The sequence below is a fragment of the Phalangium opilio genome, unplaced genomic scaffold, assembly GCF_054372755.1.
Source record: "Phalangium opilio isolate 3A_F unplaced genomic scaffold, DU_Popi_V2 ptg000014l_1, whole genome shotgun sequence".
NCBI lineage: Eukaryota > Metazoa > Arthropoda > Arachnida > Opiliones > Phalangiidae > Phalangium > Phalangium opilio.
The window spans coordinates 5,453,278-5,471,621 of NW_028324149.1; the positions used below are offsets into that span (position 1 = coordinate 5,453,278).

Consider the following 18,344-nt stretch of genomic DNA (forward strand, 5'->3'; position numbering starts at 1 on the left):
AAAATTAACATTTTCTACGCGTTTTTATGCACTTAATGAAAAAGATGTATTTCGCTTACCTTCATCTAATCATTGTGAATTAAAAGGTGCGTGTGAAAGATAATTAAAATTAAAGATTCCTCAGCTTTTTTATGCACTTAATAAAAGGATGAATTTCACTCACTCGCCGCTTATCATTGCGAATTAAAAGGTGCGTGTAGAAGATAGTTAAAATTAACATTTTCTCCGCGTTTCATGGACTTTAATGATAAAGATAATATTCACTTACCAGTAGCTTTTCATTGTGAATTAATAGGTGCGTGTGAAAAGATAATTAAAATTAAAGTTTTCTCCGTGTTTTATGCACTTTATGAAAAAGTGGCATTTCACTTACCTAAAGCACCTTATCATTTTGAATTAAAAAGTGCGCGTAAAAGATAATTAAAATTTAAATTTTCTACACGTTTTTATGCACTTAATGAAAAAGATGAATTTCACATACCAGCTTTTTATCATTGTGAATTAAAGGGTGCGTGAAAGATAATTAAAATTAACTTTTTCTCCGCGGTTTTTTTTATTTTGAACTTATTGGAAAAGATGAATTTAACTTACCGTCAACTTATCATTGTGAATAAAAAAAGTGCGTGTAAAAGATAATTAAAGTTAAACTTTTCAACAGAAATACATTCAAGTTATAAGTAATACTGCTTATATTTAATCGGTAATAAGACTAAATTTATTTTCTTATTGTGTAGGATAAATTATTTGTTCAAACAAAATTTTCAGTCGAATTGCGGCCATTTTCTAAACCTTGTTTCCTTTTTTTTTCACACAAGGTTTCCACCTCTTACTACTTTCTTTTAGACATAAATTGACCGTTCAACGGAAATGTATAAGCATTTTCAAATAAAGGTTCGAGGGGCTAGTCATTCGCCAAAATTTTGTACACCTGATTCCTGATTTCTGAATTTTTATGTGAATTCCGTTGATTACTGAACTAATTTCTTTTCTGTGATTACGATTATTTTGGTGATATCCGTAATCTTTACACTGATTTCCCGTTATTGCCGCTGATTACTTGTGATTTCTGTTCGAATGCCAATGAATACCGGTGATTTTTTGGTGAATGCCGTGATTACCACTGGGTTATTCGTGAATTACGATGAATGCAGTGATTACTCCTATTTCAACTGATTATGATTTTTATTTTGGATTTTCGAATTCCTCGATTTATTATGTCTGATTATTTCACGAAATGTTTGATTACCGAGGTGATTACAAAAGATTACTACTAAATCATGTGATTACTGATCAAATCTGATTTTCTCAAGATTTCACGTGATTTCCAGTGATTATCGGAGATTTCTGACTACCTTTGATTACTCACAAAAATGATTGTGATTACTGATGATTTTCTAAGAATTATAGAAATCAAGTAATCGATTTCTTCGGTTTTTTACACCTGATTATTCAAGTGACTAACCCCTCACCAAGGTTGTTTTAGAGCTTTCTCACCGCCAACTGAATTCGCCAATTGCGCCAGCACGAGAACAGTAATAGTGAATACAGCAAAGAGGAGAAACATCTTGTTGGAAAACATTTTGGAAATAATTTCTATTACTTTTCGGCTATATTAACTAAAAAATATCTCGTATTAAGAGGATAGTACGTTCGTTCATAACACTTGTATAACAGTGATGTGTGATATAGGCTGGTGGACGCTTTTATACTGTATAAGGTTTAAATCTATTAGCTCCGACAGGCATGGAAAATTGGTATCACGTATTGGCCTATTTAATGAAAAATAAACTATTGAGAGTTACAGTTCAATTGAACTCTTTATTTGCACCTATAATGCGCTGGAACGGGAGCCTCCGAAATGAGGCTCCGGTTGCGGAAATTATTTCATCGAAATAGGGCAAATACATTGCGTTCGACTTCCACATAGTGTTTTTCTAGAACGTTATATTTAACATATTCGTGCCTGGTCGCCCTACTCTCATATATTGAACATAACAGTAAAAACCCGGCGTTATTTGAGTTCATTGACCTAACGAAAAGCAAAACTGCGCCATATTTTTCATATAATATTTCGTATATTACATTTTCAGATTGTTTTAATTCAAGTTTCATAGGTGGTTAAGGTGGCAAACATCAGGAATGGTTTTACATGTATTTCCTACCGAACGCCTGTAGAAATGTTTCAGCCCCTGAATGAATGAATCTTTATTTGCTTTTATGTAGATCCCTTTTGAAAAAGGGAGGAGCCACTACTGGCTGGCAAGCAATTGGTACAGAACCCTTACAATTTTCTTGAGCATTAATAAGGTAAAATTAACAAGATTAAATAGAAATTAAATACAATATGAATATAGTACAAAGATAATGATACAATTTTTTTCTTCTTCTTCCAACGGAGTGATATGAGGCGCAGCACACTAGCAAAATGGGTAGAACTGTTAATGTTTGTTAGGTAATGTTTATAAACAGCGTTGGCCCTAGAGAGTAAGAAGCGTTTATGTAATTAATATGTCTGAGGAAAATACTGTATATGAGGTTCATTATGTACCCTAGACGTATCGCGAGGCCCTAGTAGAATAGGCTAAATGAACTTAAGCAAAATCAGGGCATACCATGATTACATGTTCAACGTCTTCAACCGTATTGGGACATCATGGGCAAGAAGGGTCCCTTCCAAATATTGTTGAGATTCGACCAGCTGTAGGGAGGGACGCTGTCTGAGCTTGGAAAAAAGCAAGTGACTGCTTTTCTCATTGGAGTAAAATGATTCTAATCGGGGCAAAGATGTATGTTCACGGTACAGGGTGAGACTATATATGATGCTTGTTTAATTCAGCACGCCAAAGGTCTTCTAACGCCTCAAGTATGGGTTTGTCTACAGCTCCGCATCATTCGTGTCGAGGATAGGGCTGCACGGAACTGACGGCTCCCAAATTTGCGATCTAGTTGTGACATTCTTGACATCCAATGTGTTCTTAAGCCCAAGAAACGAACATAATCATACATTTTCTTATAAGTGTGACCTTAACTCTGTTCTAATAGCAAGTTTACATTTTGCCCATAACGACGTAAGGCATCATTGTCCGTCAGGCGCCACTTTTCTTGGCACTGAAGAGGGGTTAATTGCACGGAAGTTTGCCTGCCTCCCAAGATAGGTTGAGGACGTTGTGGTCACTCCCCAGCCCCAGCTGACCATCCTCATTGCAAGAACGATGCATTACAGATTTAACAAACCATTTCAGCACTTGCTGAGCCTTAGATATACGGGACAAGCCTTCGTGAAACGTTTTTAATTTTTTAACCATCAAGTCAATGTCTATGTATCACTGTTAGAAGAAAAGGTGTTTCATGGGTGTTCGGAAATACCTTGAGGTGATTATAAACTCTTTTTAGAGTTTTTTTCAACTGAGATGGTGTTTTATCCGTAAAAAGGTGCTAGTTGACTCTTTTAAGGTATTTTCTAAGGAAATGGTGATTCACTGGTACGTATAAACACCTTTAGGTGTTAATTGACCCTTATCAAATATTTTTTAAAAACGAAAATATTGTTTTTAATATAAATCTGTTTGAATGGTGCGAATAAACACCTTTGGGCTTTACTTAACACTGTTTAGCTGATATGGTGTTTTTTTAAGTGAAAGGTTTTTGATATGACCTTAGATTGAAATCACCTATTAATTCAACCTGCATAGTGAAGCATCCTAAAAATATCCCAAATATTTTAAAAATTGCTTTGGACTTCCTTATACAAATAATTTGAGGGAATTCATACTTATTATGATTTTTCAATCATTTAAAACAATTCTCGAAGAGTTCAATATGCTGGAATGTCTTGGAATTAGAGTAATTCATAAAAATTACTTTAGTTTCCCCTTGAGACAGGTTTTTATCTCTCCGAGTGACGATGACGTCACGGAGAGGTATTACACTGGACGTATCTGTGTGTCTGAGATGAAACAGAACTTTATAGCTACACAACTACTATAAAAATCGTAATGTCGAAAAATATTTAAAATATTTCCATTTAATATTCTGCAAAAAGAAAATATTATCGTTTTGTAAGATATCTTTTCATCCTACTCGCTTTATATTAACTTTGATATGCGTGTAGCGTTTCTTCATTACTCGTTCTATATAAACTCTCACTTTTGTCACTCCAAAGAAAGAATTTTAACTTAAATAATTAAATAAATATAAGTGATATTAATTATTTTAATAGTCAGTATTTTACGTTAATTATAGTTAAGTCGGTTTAAGAAACTTAAATTCCTAAAATAATTTTAAACAAAGCTATCTTTAACGTTATACTTCTAGGGAACACCTATATCAGAACTTTTGTAAATTAAGGGTATAAAGGTCATTGATTCACAATAAGAGATAAGAAAATGCGCAATTGCGTGAACCTTTGGTGGAAGCTCTGCCATTCGGAGGCTCGACATTTCTCATAACCCTAACCGCTCGCCGCGTGTGGAGTATGTGGAGTACACGAAAGACTATTGCATGGTGTTGTTGTAAGAAGCCATTAGATACCGGTTGGCATTGGGTGAAACAATTGGTGGTTAGACAGTAGATGAAGGTGTAACGGGTAGTTAATGATTGACCTTAACTAAGTTGGATATAGCAACGAAGTAACATTTTTCGAATTTCTGTATACTGCGAACGCGGTCCGGAAATTGCTTCGATTTGCCAACTGCGAACACGGTGAGAGACAGACACACAGAAACGTCTAGTGCAATATTCCTCCGTGACGTCATCGTCACTCGGAGAGGTAAAAATTCTACTTCATTACGCAATCTCCACACTTGTTTTTCTAATGGTATATACGACATAAAAGTTTATCTGTACTTATTGGCTTCTGACAACACCATCATATAGTCTTCTGTGTATACCACATACACGCCAATCTGAAACATTGGCTTCTACTCCATTATCATCGTTGGGATTAAGATGTACGCGCGATCGGCTTAAGGTACGAGAAACGTCTAGCCTCCCAATGGCAGGGCTTCGACCAAAGGTCCACTCAATTGCGCTTATTCCTACCATTTGTCAATCAATCGCCTTATATACCCTAAATTTCCAAAATTTGTGAAAACGGTTTACGCTAGAAATCAAACGTCAACAATAGCTATATTTAAAATCATTTTAAGAATAACATTCCTTTAAACCACCTAACTAGAATTAAGGTAAAATACTGACGATTAAAAAAATTAATATCATTTATATTTATTTAATTATTTAAGATAATCTTCTTTCTTCCAAACGACACAAGTGAAAGTTTATATAGAACGAGTAATGAAGATTGCATCTGAATCGAAACACTATGCGCATATCAAAGTTAATATAAAGCGAGTAAAATAAAATTATCTCTTACAAAACCAGAACATTTTCTTATAGTAGAATATTAAATGAAAATATTTAGTATGTTTCGGCATTACGATTCATTTTGTAGTTTTGTAGCTAAAAAGCTCTGTTTCATTTCAATATTCCAAGAACATCTTTTATATTAATATTTCAAATTTGGTGTTTACTTTTTAATTCAGCTTTACTACATTTATATACAGTGTAAACGTGAAATTAAACTTTCCTTGTTACACTGAATGTTACATTTCAAGATTTTGGTAAGCCTTGTTCGGTTTGGTTCCATGAATTCGTGTGACTTTGTGGAGGTCTTGACGGTTGACAGTGAGCCGAAAATTAAATACACTTTTGAATGATATAAATCAGGTCCTTAAAAAGAACTATTGAGGATATACAGTAAAGGTTAAACGTAACCATTTCGCACGCGTATCAATTCTTACACGGTTGAATAAGGCTTACAGCAGAAAAAACGTTTACCCTTAATCCACTGGATTTGAGCAGCTATTTTGAAAGACTAATCTATGGTAACTCATGTGTTTTGAAATACAATTATTTCAAAAAACACCTTTTACAGAGTCTATAGACACCTTTCTGGTATAATTATAAACCTCTATTAAGGGTGAGGTTATAAACCTAACAGGAATTAAAAAGCACCAACGTCAATGGAATTTAAAAACACCAAATTAGTCTCAAAAAGACCTTTTTTAAAGGGTTTATAAACACTTTTTCTGGTATTAATGTACACCTCTACTCAAAGTGATTAAAACACCTAACAGGATTTAAAAACCACCTTCAGAGAAGGTATTATTTCGCACCGTTTTGAAAGGTGCGTATTGACATCCTCTCGAATGGTGCTTTTGAACACCAATAGAGGTGCTACTGGGGATGCATTAGGAAACACCTCTAAAGGTGTCTTACAGTTCCATTTTTTTTAACAGTGTAGAAAAACTTAAGCTAAACAATTTGGGTAAAAATATTTTGAGATAATTATATGTGAAGCATAATTGCAAATATATCTGGCCTTTTGAAATTCATCTCTAGAATTCCTGACGAATTTCGTTGGAAAAAAACATTAGATGTTTATTGGAAATTTATCTCTAGAATTCCAAACGAATTTCGTTGGAAAATAAACCCTATATTCTTGGGACATTTATCTCAATAAACAAATCTCTTTGGGAAATTAACCCTTGACTTTCTTTGGAAATTTATCCCAAGAATTCCTTAAGCACTTCTTTGCATAATAAACCCTAAACCTTCTTTGGAAATTGATCTCAAGAATTACTAAAGAATTTCGTTGGAAAATATTCCCTAGAGACGTTCTTTGGAAATTTATCTCATGAATTTCTATAGAATTTCTTTGGAAAACAAACCCTAGACCTTCTTTGGAAATTTATCTCTAGAATTCCTAAATAATTTCTATGTAAAATAATTCCTAGACGTTCTCTGGAAATTTATCTCAAGAATATCTTTGGAAAACAAACCCTTGACTTTCTTTGGAAATTTATCTCAAGAATTCCTTAAGCACTTCTTTGCATAATAAACCCTAAACCTTCTTTTTAAATTGATCTCAAGAATTCCTAAAGAATTTCGTTGGAAAATATTCCCTAGAGACGTTCTTTGGAAATTTATCTCATGAATTTCTATAGAATTTCTTTGGAAAACAAACCCTAGACCTTCTTTGGAAATTTATCTCTAGAATTCCTAAAGAATTTCTATGTAAAATAATCCCTAGACGTTCTCTGGAAATTTATCTCAAGAATATCTTTGGAAAACAAACCCTAGACCTTCTTTGGAAATTTATCTCTAGAATTCTTAAGGAAATTCCAAGGAAGTCTTTGGAAATGGTTTCTTTCGAAAATGAAACCAGGGGCTCCGTAGGGCTATTCAAGAAGACAAACCCCTCGCTGACCAAGTGATCTTTCCAATCCGTTTATGCTCCAGCAAATTCATTATCGTGAGATCATGTTTATCCGGCCAGTCCCGTAAGAGGGAGCCATACCATCTACTCTGTCATCCAGTTCGGTAAGGTGAGCATTAATTCCCACGCGTTATTTCATGTAAAAATACAACGGAATGCTATTGGGGAAGAGAAGAATTAAGGACTAAAAGTAAAGCACTATTTCAATGACTGAGCTCGCGAGCCGTAGTGGCTCGATGCTTATCGGCTCGGCCTTCAAAAAAGCTCGCTCGTTAATTAATCGAGTCGGCTCGGCTCGGCTCGAACTCGGCTCGCTGGTCACGAGCCCGAGCTGGCTCGAGCTCGTGAACAGTTCTACGACGTGCTGACGGGCAACGCCGAGTGCCTTCGCTCCTAGGGCGCCACAGAAATATTAGTCATCAGTAAAATCTACCCATTCTTTATATCATTTTGATGGAAGTTTTTATTACACGCGAGCGACGCTGTGGGTAACAGCTAGTTGTTCATAAAAAGAATGAGAAAAATAATTCAATATCTAGATAAATAAGTTTGTAAGTAGTCTTCCTCTTGACTCGGAGAGGTAATGTTTTGGTTTTCCCTACTTGTTTACATCCTTCTGCTCGGGTGTTTACATAGATGGCGTTACAATAATAAACTGATATGGTCATGGTGGAGAAGTTGAATGGGTTTAAATGAGAAATACACGTTATAAAGGTAAGACATAACAGATTTGTAATAGACATAATAATAGATTAACAATAGAATAAATATTGGATTAAGAAGACATAATAATAATAATAATAGATTTTAAATACATTAAACAAATTGATCAACTAAAGAAATTGCAAAGGGTAGATGGCGTAGGTATCTCTAATCTTTTAACTGTAACATAGAGAGATTCTGAGATGAGGGACAAACCCCCTGGACAAACTAAAGCCAACAGCACCGCCTGACATGTTTAATATTCAAGATAATAAATATTAATGATAGAAATTTGGTCGGTCAGTATTTATCGTTAGGTTAGTGACTTTTTAGCCGAAACTGGTCCCTTAGTTTAGAGTTTTTATTCTTTCAACTCTTTAGAAATAAATTAGTTCTCAAACCGGATGGATTTTCTTTGTAGCGCCACGTCCTTTTCCAAAATTCATAACGCGTATGATATTTTTTTTTTTGTAAAGAAATTCCCTTCTTTCTCGATCGGGGTACAACCCATTTTATCTTCTAACATAAACTTTTAATCTCTTTTGTTTTTCTTAGTAGCAAGATTAACGAAGTAATGTCAATATTTTGAACGCAGAAATTTTGTTTTTCACCTCTTTCAAAAGCTCAATCTTTAGGGATATTTGTAGCCATTTTAACTCTTTATACGAACGTCCTTGCGCATAAATCTTTTCGGAAACGTAAGATCCTGTATCGGTTAACATAATTATTAGCCCTTTTAAAATATTTATCTTGAGTATTTGGTCGTTCATATTCTAGACGCTATTTGAAATTTATTGCACGTTTTTTTTTTTGAGTGGAAAACCGATTTTTTTACATTTTATTTTCACATGCCAGTAAATCGTTTGAGACCGCGACCTTGCCTCGGGTTAGGTTCTTTAAATTATCAGCTGGTTTCTTTGAACCATGATTTGAACTCGTAGGATATTTTCTAAAACCTTGAATTAAATACAAAAAAAAAACTACATCCAAACAAAAAACCCTCCTTATACATCAAGAGCAGTATGAAGTCTTATCTAAGAGAGCTACCGCTCTCATAGAATAATTTTTTTCAGTGTCAAAGGGTTTGCTATTGCCACATATATGAAGAATGCGCTTTGATATCAAAACATTTGTGCAATTTTCGTATTTAATTTTCTAAAATTTAAATATTAATTAAATGACTAGAAATGTGCGGGTACTCGAGTTCGAGTCCAAGTACTCTTTGAACCCACTTTTCCAGGGACCCTATTCTCTAACTACATTTGGATCGTTCCTAATCCAAATGATTTGGATTTGGGGTCGGCTCATCCCCGAATGACACTAATCCGTATTCTGTAACTCCAAATCCCTTTTCATTTGGTTCAAACCCTATCCAAACATTTGGCAAGCCAAATGGCCGGCCAAATCGTCATTTGGATAGCTCTTTTCCCCATTTTCACCCCGTTTGTGGCCGCCATTTTTTTTTTAAGGGGAAAAAATTTGAGAGTGGGTTCTTTTTCGTGGTCATTTTCATATTTTTTGAGGATTTGCTTATGGATGGATTTTAAATATAATATAAAGTAGGTTTCAAGCTTTAATATAAGCCTAATATCATAATTTTCCACCTTTTTATTGTCCCACAATCTATTTCTAAACTTGGCCCTTTTTTTAAGGCGGTGAAATTGCGCTAAGCCTTGGCTTAAGGTTAATTTTTGCCATTTAAATGTTTGCCTCTCGAGTCTCGTTGCCCGTTACTTCGCCTTCTCTTATCGTCGTATTTTTAAAGTTTATACTTTGAAAGTAGTGCTTTGTTTTCTTAAATTTAACTTAATTGTATAAGATTTCAATATTATAATTGCGTTAAACGTCGGTATTTACGAATTCAAGGGACGCGCCTTGCATTTGAATTTCGTTCCCTCGAAACCACCCCCTTTAAGGGGCCGGACTCCGAAGGCTTTTTCTTTATCGTCTGTCAGCCCCCAAAACAGCTGTAGTGAATGTTATTTACTAAAAAAATGTATGCGGTCAGTGTGTTGTTTTTGCATTTTAATGCTTCTAATCGTGGTACGCGTCGAGGTTTACGAATCCAACGTGTGTTGCTAAATGAAAATCAAGGGTGGATACTATATGATCTATGCTTTAAAAGGAATTTGACGGCGAAAGTCAAGCAAAACGGTATTAGGCCTTGCCAAAAGTTGACAGCTATAGCAAGCCTTCCTCCGATAATCACTATCACATGTCAATGATGTAAGAAATTGACCCTCGGATATCCTGTGACTAGGAGATGGTTATAAAGTTACTAAGTCTCGATTTTGGAGGTAGATACTGTCTAGTGACACTTAAAGTAACGATTTAATCTTATAAACAGACTACCATCATAAGCCCATATCGTAAATTAACCGATGTTGATATCAAAGCTTAATAATTTTTTTTAACTCCATGAATCTTAAATATCAACATCAAAAATTATCTACTGAAAGAGATAACTATTTATATTCCATTCAAATTTCTCGCAACATATCAAATTAACGAGTAGAAATGTGCAAATGAAGTTCAAACCGATTAATTGGGCAAATTGCTATATTGGTCACCATTACCGATCACAGATAGATTTGCGTCCTTCAGTAGTGTTTATTATGCTTGTAAAATGGTAAGCGAAATCTGTGATTAAAGTTTAAAATAGACATGAGCAAAAAGGGCTTTATTCATATCAACTCGATTACCGAATATCTAAATTTGACCAAAATTAACAAAATATTCTCTTCATGATTAAAAATCTTGTTTGAAGCAACAAGCCATCTAATCCTTATTTACCTTCTTTTGAAAAAAAAAGTAGGTTGATACCTCTTTCGGTAGATGATTGATTGATATTTCAGTTTCATTGAGTTTAAAAAAAAATTGATTCCACCATTGGTTAAATTACAATATTGACCAATCGACAATCACAAATTTTAATAACTAAATTACAAAAACCGGTTCAAAACTTTATTAGTTTTGAAACAATTAAATTCTAATATTAAACATATGTACTAGCTAATTCCTCGTTGGTAATTAATTTATTGCCTTAGTGAAATTAACGCTGAATTTTATATACACAAAATAAATAATAACTTAGCTTCTAAAATTCAAATGTAAAAATGTGTGCATTATTTCCCAATTAATAAAAGATATCCACCTATTTTTCATTCAAATTAATTTCCCACTTAATATTAATTAGGCCTAATAAGCTTAAACTATCAAATTAAGAGGTTTCTTAATTTTACAAAATTATTACAATCTAACTTGCAAAAACCCAAGGCTTAAAAACATTTTACTTTTATATTAAACGCTGCAAAAGAATTGACCAATAAACAGTAAGTAAAATTACGTAATGAAAGAGGAAGTGACGTACATTTGGTTTGGATAAAGGTTTGGCGGGAGATCCAAATGTCGATTTGGATTTGGGTTAGAGAATACGGTTTTAAGCGCCCTATCCAAATGGAGCCGATCCAAACGTTTAGATTTGGATCATCGTCCAAATGATTTAGATTTTTAGAGAATAGGCTCCCTGGGCATTTAGTTGGTTTACTGGCCCAGCCAGCCCGTGACATACATTGACCTGGCCCGACCCGTTGCACGTAGTGCAGTTGGCCGTGTATTATTAATAAAAGTCCGTCACATTTGTTCTTAAAAGCTTATATTCATGCCAATTATCTTTCATTTGAATTAAAGGAGGTCCTAGTCCGGCCTGGCCCAAATTTTCAAAAATAAACGAAAGCTGGCCAGGCCCGATTTTTTTTTATTATATAAACAAGCTGTTACCCGCGGCGTCGCTCGCGTGTAATAAGAACTTCCATCAAAATTATATAAAGAATGGGTAGATTTTACTGATGACTAATATAGCACCCTAGGAGCGAAGGCATTCAGCGTTGCCCGTCAGCCCGTCGGGACATTTTTTATTACTTTTTCATGCGGACATTATTCCATAAAGAAGGGATTTTAAATTTCTGGCCGCCATTTAAAAAGATGGCGACAAATCGAACCGAAAAGACCATTCAGCCCGTCTCTAGGTTAAAGGAAACCATTGTACTAAATATTTGTGAAATCGGTTGAAACGCGCGGACTTTGTTGCATAGAGAAGGTGTTTTACATTTCTGGGTGCCATTTATTAAGATGGCGGCAGATTGGAAAAAATCTTTCTTAGCACGCGCCTACTAATTATGAGTAATGTTCCTGCATATTTTAAGCCTTCTAGGGCAAGCGGTTTGGGCTGGGTGTTGATTATCAGTCAGTCAGGACTTTGATTTATATAGATATACAAAAACGAAAGTTGGCCCGGCCCCTTAATTTCCAAAATTTGAAAAGCTCAACCCGATAAAATTTCCGAATTTGGAAAGCGGGGCCAGTGCAAGGCTCTGGGCCCCGCCCCCAAGTAACTGATTGTAATAAGAAAGACACAATTTTACTCAAAAAGGTTTTACCTTTTTTGCAAAAAGAAGGATTCCCAATCTTCGATGGAATCAAATTTACTCATGGTGTAGTTTTCTCCTCCTTCCTTATACCATCCTGGCGTGGGACGACATCCCACTGTGTCAATCTAGAAACCGTGATCAATAAGGTATTAGCAGAAGGGAATAACAAAGAAGGGACACACTTTATATCTCCATAATGCTTTACACTCGTAACAACAGTCTTACTAACCTCAAATCAACTACCCTTCGCTGATTGGCTATCTAACTTCTGTCTTAGCTGTGACGTCACATAAGAAGGTCTCGGTTGACGAATAAAAAGTAGTTTTGTTTACAACTTTACATTGAAGGAGATAAAAATGGCCGAATTTCATGTTGATAAACGAAATCAAGCTGTGCAATTAATTTAGATGCGCGGGAATTGAGAACATACCAAAATCAGATAATTTGTAGGTAATAAATAGATGAAAACTAATTATTCTGAATTAATATTAAAAAATACAAATTAGTTTCAATAAAATACATACTTGAGGTTATAATTACACAAGAACGAAACATCGACAGCCCTAAGCCTTTGGAGAATGAAAATCTAGCAGACAAATAGGCCGCCTGATACCGCGGACTCGGAGAACTTAAAGAACTATATTTGCAGTAAATTGGTTAAAAGCTGTGTACTTGCGCAAAGTTTTCGCGGTTTTCTTGAGGTTGGTCGGACTCTTGTTACCAAAGCAGGCTCTAATGTCTCCCTTCTCTCTTATTCCCTTCTGGTATTAGTGTATTTAACCAGACATGAAAAGCAAAACAATTTAAAAAAGAGGCATATTATTGAATAGAATTTAAAAAACGAGTTCTATTGGTGCGAGAGTCCCATTTTTTCAGTTTCTAAAAGTCTTTAGAGTATAGAGTAGGCCTGTGCGGGGACTCTAGTTCGAGTCCTCGGACTCGAATGGGTCCTTGGCCAAGGCCCGAAATTACCCGTTTGCACTATTTAAGCCCACAATTTGAGCCGAAATAGTGTCCCTGGCAAGGCCAACTATCTTTTGGCATAGTCTTCAAAGCTAAATACGACACCAGAAGGCGACACTAACACGATGTCATCACCCATTCACACTGAGGCGGGCTGCGCGTGTCTATTTCACTTTTCACAATATTTCAAATTTTAAAACTAGCTTACTACGCTCAGTTCTCCCATATTGATGGTTTTAAAACTGTTCAAATCTTAAAAAGGGAACGACAAACCAGTTTTAAATCGAATTAAAGAGACAAGACAAGAATTCGCGACCCTTTGGGTTACTTAAAGCCGGTCCTATCTAGGAAATAAAGGACAGTATTTGGTAGGCCTGACGCCCAACAATTACCCGGTCGGGTACCCGAAAACGTAATTTCTTAATACCCGAAACTATTCAATATTAAAAATTTTTTCGCTCAATACCCTTGACAAGGCTTAGGACAATCGGGTATTGGTTGGCACTCGGGCGAAGGGGTACCGGGTATGGTGTGCTTTAAACCACCAATGAGGGCGCTAGACGCCTGACTTTCTTTCTTCTTCCAAATGGAACTGAACAAAGCCACGAGTTTAGAGAAGAACAAAGTGATACAGCCAGACAGAAATTCAAGGAAGAATTTTTGCTACCCGAAAACCACCCGAATAATGGTAGTTTTGTTAGGCCTAATTATTCGCATTTTCGTTACGCGTTGAAGGGAGAGGCTCTTTACTGGGCTATGAGTCGGACTGAAGTAAATACTAAACGTTCCCCATTCCCGCTTCTAAAATTACATCTGTCCCTGTAAGGACATTCTGTTAAGTTCGGCTAAAACTCACATCACATTTTTTGAAAATGTCTAGCGCAATGACATTTTCGCAGTGAGATTCCAAGAAGACCTCGTGGGCATCTCCGGTTTCCCCCAAGATCGTCTCGCAGGCGCGACTGAAAACAAACCAAATATAATAAGACCATTTGTGGCGGAATTGAACGGTTCTAGGAGAAATTTACCTCAGCCAATGGGCGTGAAACATGATGTTACCATTTTCCTCGTAAAAATAAGCGCATTTTGCGATGAAATACGCGACTTTCGAATCGTCCGGTTCAACCAGGACAAAATCACCGGAATTTATCTGACAAAGAAATTATTTAGTTTAGATGATGGTAAAATAGTAAATAACCAAATCAGGGTTGCCACGGAATTTTCAGAACCAAATTCCCTGACAAATTTTCCAGGTTTTCCCTGACCTTTTTCTGAGATTTTCCCTGACCTTTTTCTGAGATTTTCCCTGACCTTTTTCCGAGATTTTCCCTGACCTTTTTCTGAGATTTTCCCCGACCTTTTTCTGAGATTTTCCCCTACCTTTTTCTGAGATTTTCCCCGACCTTTTTCTGAGATTTTCCCCGACCTTTTTCTGAGATTTTCCCTGATTTTTTTAGGCCGAAAAAGTAAGTGTTTACAGCACAGTTTAACTGCTTATAATTAAATAAACTCTATCTACATTAAGTTTTCCAATGTATTTGTTGCACCAAAATGATTAAGAAATATTTCAACTATAAATAACAGTCCAAGAGATTTTTTTAAAGGCATTTACTTTGTAAAAACAATTCTAGACATTTTTAAGGTTTGCTCTAGAGTGCACTCTGTGTTAAGAGAGGATGGGGAGAAACTTTCATTACTCTTTCAATAAAGACAAATTTTTAATATTCCCTGACTTTTCCGGCCCATTTTTAAATTCCCTGACTTTCCAGGTTTCCCCTGACCCCGTGGCAACCCTGTAAATTTAATGTAATCATACTAACAATTTTTGCTCGTACATTGATCCGCGAATAGTACTTCCTTTTGGATTTCGTCACAATTTTGGGCTTGCCAATGGGTTTAACAGTACCTTTACGCTTAAAATAATTAGGCAATAAAAATAGTTATAGTTCGACGTCAATAGAATATGAAGATTTACAAATTATTAATCACCTTTTTCTCCTTGACATTTTTCTTCTTTGTGGGGCTCTTAACATTTTAAAAATAATGTTGTATTAATTTTTAAAGCGTCTATAAAGCAAGCGTGGAAGGATGGGGGAAAAAACTATTTGAAATAAATCACAGGCACCACGTGACGCCAAGATACAAAGACTCAACGGAAGAATGAAACTCGCCGCTTAGTCCTTGTTTCCGCGAGATTGCGGCGCCAATTCTTCGAACCACCCTTTCCCCAGTCACGTGTCTGTGACGTATTTCAAATAATATTTACAAAACCCTCCGATCCCTTCCTTACAGACCCTTCAACACAAACAAATCTAAACTCCAACAATTACTTTCTCAACAAAATACTTACTGCAGGTGGCAATTTTCGACTTTGTTCTTCAGTATCACTACTTCCATTGCAATATTCATCTGCGACTTCGTCTTCGTCCGCTATTGTCATGTTCGGACACCTAATGATTTATGTAAATTGTATCTCGTTCTATAAGATTGCCACACTAGCGAATAAATAGAACCCCCCCCCCCGCGCGAGTACCGCCCATTACCCGTACAAGGTAACTTTCCTCCTGTACTCCAGTTTTGGCTTAGCAAAGACTACGAGGGAGGGATTTATAAGTGCACTTATAAATCCCGCCCCCAAATGCCTCCTGCCTTCGCCAAGCCAAAACTGGTGTTCGTTAGGAAAGTCAACTTGTAGGGGATCCGCTGGACCCGCGCGTTGCTTTAAGTCAATCGGGTACTCAAGAGGGAGGGGATATATAAACTTAAATCTATACTTTTTACTACTGTATTTTTCCGCAAATATTGTTTTGACCTGATAAGTACCCGACGTATAAAAGCATCTAACAATTGGCACTTTGACCAGGCCTAATTTTTCAAGGACCCGTGAAAGATCCGGGTACCGGACTCCAAAAGGAAATATTTCAAGTACCCGTGAAAAATCCGGGTACCCGACTCCAAAAGGAAATATTTCAAGTACCCGTGAAAAATCCGGGTACCCGACTCCAAAAGGAAATATTTCAAGTACCCGTAAAAAAACCCGAGCCCAGTGGGAATTTTTCAAATACCTCCCCCCCCCCAAAATAAAAACCGGGTACCCGACCCCAGTGGGAATTTTTCAAGTACCCGTAAAAAAAACCGGGTACCCGACCCCAGTGGCAATTTTTCAAGCACCCGTAAAAAAAAACCGGGTACCCGACCACAGTGGCAATTTTTCAAGCACCCGTAAAAAAAAACCGGGTACCCGACCACAGTGGCAATTTTTCAAATACCCGGAAAAAAAAACAGGGTACCCGACCCCAGTGGGAATTTTTCAAATACCCGGAAAAAAACCGGGTACCCGACCCCAGTGGCAATTTTTCAAGCACCCGTAAAAAAAAACCGGGTACCCGACCACAGTGGCAATTTTTCAAATACCCGGAAAAAAAACAGGGTATCCGACCACAGTGGCAATTTTTCAAATACCCGGAAAAAAAACAGGGTATCCGACCACAGTGGCAATTTTTCAAATACCCGAAAAAAAAACAGGGTATCCGACCCCAGTGGGAATTTTTCAAATACCCGGAAAAAACAGGGTATCCGACCCCAGTGAGAATTTTTCAAATACCCGGAAAAAAACAGGGTATCCGACCCCAGTGGGAATTTTTCAAATACCCGGAAAAAAACAGGGTATCCGACCCCAGTGAGAATTTTTCAAATACCCGGAAAAAAAACAGGGTATCCGACCCCAGTGGAAATTTTTCAAATACCCGGAAAAAAACAGGGTATCCGACCCCAGTGGGAATTTTTCAAATACCCGGAAAAAAAACGGATTCCCGACCCCAGTGGGAAGTACCCGTACCTGGCTGAAAATTTAAAAATCACTACCCTCGAAGTAGCAAATAAATAATGTAGAACAATACACACTTTCGCTTTAAGCAGGCTGGCTTGCTTTTACCGGAACCTCCAAATTTAGTCATTTGCTTACAATTTCCACATTCACCACAGTCGGGTTGCTGGCAAAACTGCAAAGACACACGAGCATTAAGTAATCTTAACTATCTATGAGAAAGTGGTTGGTTCGTTCATTGCGCAAAGCCACCATTTTTAACTGAATTTGACCAAGTTTTTTATGTCTGTATAGATTAAATTATCATACTTAAACTTAACCGTAAAGGTGAACCGTAGCTGTTAAGAACATCCTATTCTAAACCCATAACAGTTTATATTCATAACAGAAGGGAATAAGAGAGAAGGGAGACATTAGAGCCTGCTTTGGTAACGAGAGTCCGACCAGCCTCAAGAAAACCGCGAAAACTTTGCGCAAGTACACAGCTTTCAACCAATTTACTGCAAATATAGTTCTTTAAGTTCTCCGAGTCCGCGGTATCAGGCGGCCTATTTGTCTGCTAGATTTTCATTCTCCAAAGGCTTAGGGCTGTTGATGTTTCGTTCTTGTGTAATTATAACCTCAATTATGTATTTTATTGAAAATAATTTTTATTTTTTAATATTAATTCAGAATAATTAGTTTTCATCTATGTATTACCTTCAAATTATCTGATTTTGGTATGTTTTCAATTCCCGTGCATCTAAATTAATTGCACAGCTTGATTTCGTTTATCAACATGAAATTCGGCCATTTTTATCTCCTTCAATGTAAAGTTGTAAGCAAAACTACTTCCTATTCGTCAACCGAGACGTCACCTTCTTATGTGACGTCACAGCTAAGACAGAAGTTAGATAGCCAATCAGTGAAGGGTAGTTGATTTGAGGTTAGTAAGACTGTTGTTACGAGTGTAAAGCATTATGGAGATATAAAGTGTGTCCCTTCTCTCTTATTCCCTTCTGGCCATAATCATTCATATTTTTATTGAATTCGAAAGATGTTAAAAGAAACAAGATGGCCCAAGGGCTGGGCCTTAATAGTAATTTTACACGGCTCACGTGACCCCCCGTATAGTTGATCTCCAATAAATCGTACAACTAAAAACATT

General features: G+C 36.3%; 2 protein-coding genes across 5 annotated transcripts in view; one reads left to right on the forward strand and one right to left on the reverse strand.

The window, feature by feature from the left end:
* The window catches only part of LOC149705328 (DNA (cytosine-5)-methyltransferase 1-like), a 358,139-nt gene that overhangs the window by 272,193 nt on the left and 67,602 nt on the right, over positions 1 to 18,344 (forward strand). The gene's annotated exons all lie outside the window — the stretch shown is intronic.
* The window catches only part of LOC149705343 (DNA (cytosine-5)-methyltransferase 1.L-like), a 74,805-nt gene that overhangs the window by 38,595 nt on the left and 17,866 nt on the right, over positions 1 to 18,344 (reverse strand). Inside the window, exons 8-10 of one of the 3 annotated variants that reach the window (XM_089865575.1) lie at positions 14,400 to 14,521; positions 14,228 to 14,333; positions 12,096 to 12,533 (exon numbers count right to left, since the gene is read on the reverse strand). In XM_089865575.1, coding sequence (XP_089721701.1) covers positions 12,414 to 12,533; positions 14,228 to 14,333; positions 14,400 to 14,521 — 348 coding nt within the window. In that variant the 3' untranslated portion in view covers positions 12,096 to 12,413. Of the gene's footprint in view, positions 1 to 12,095; positions 12,534 to 14,227; positions 14,334 to 14,399; positions 14,522 to 18,344 lie in introns of those variants that run through there. The other 2 variants (XM_089865576.1, XM_089865574.1) reach the window with 2 other exon arrangements.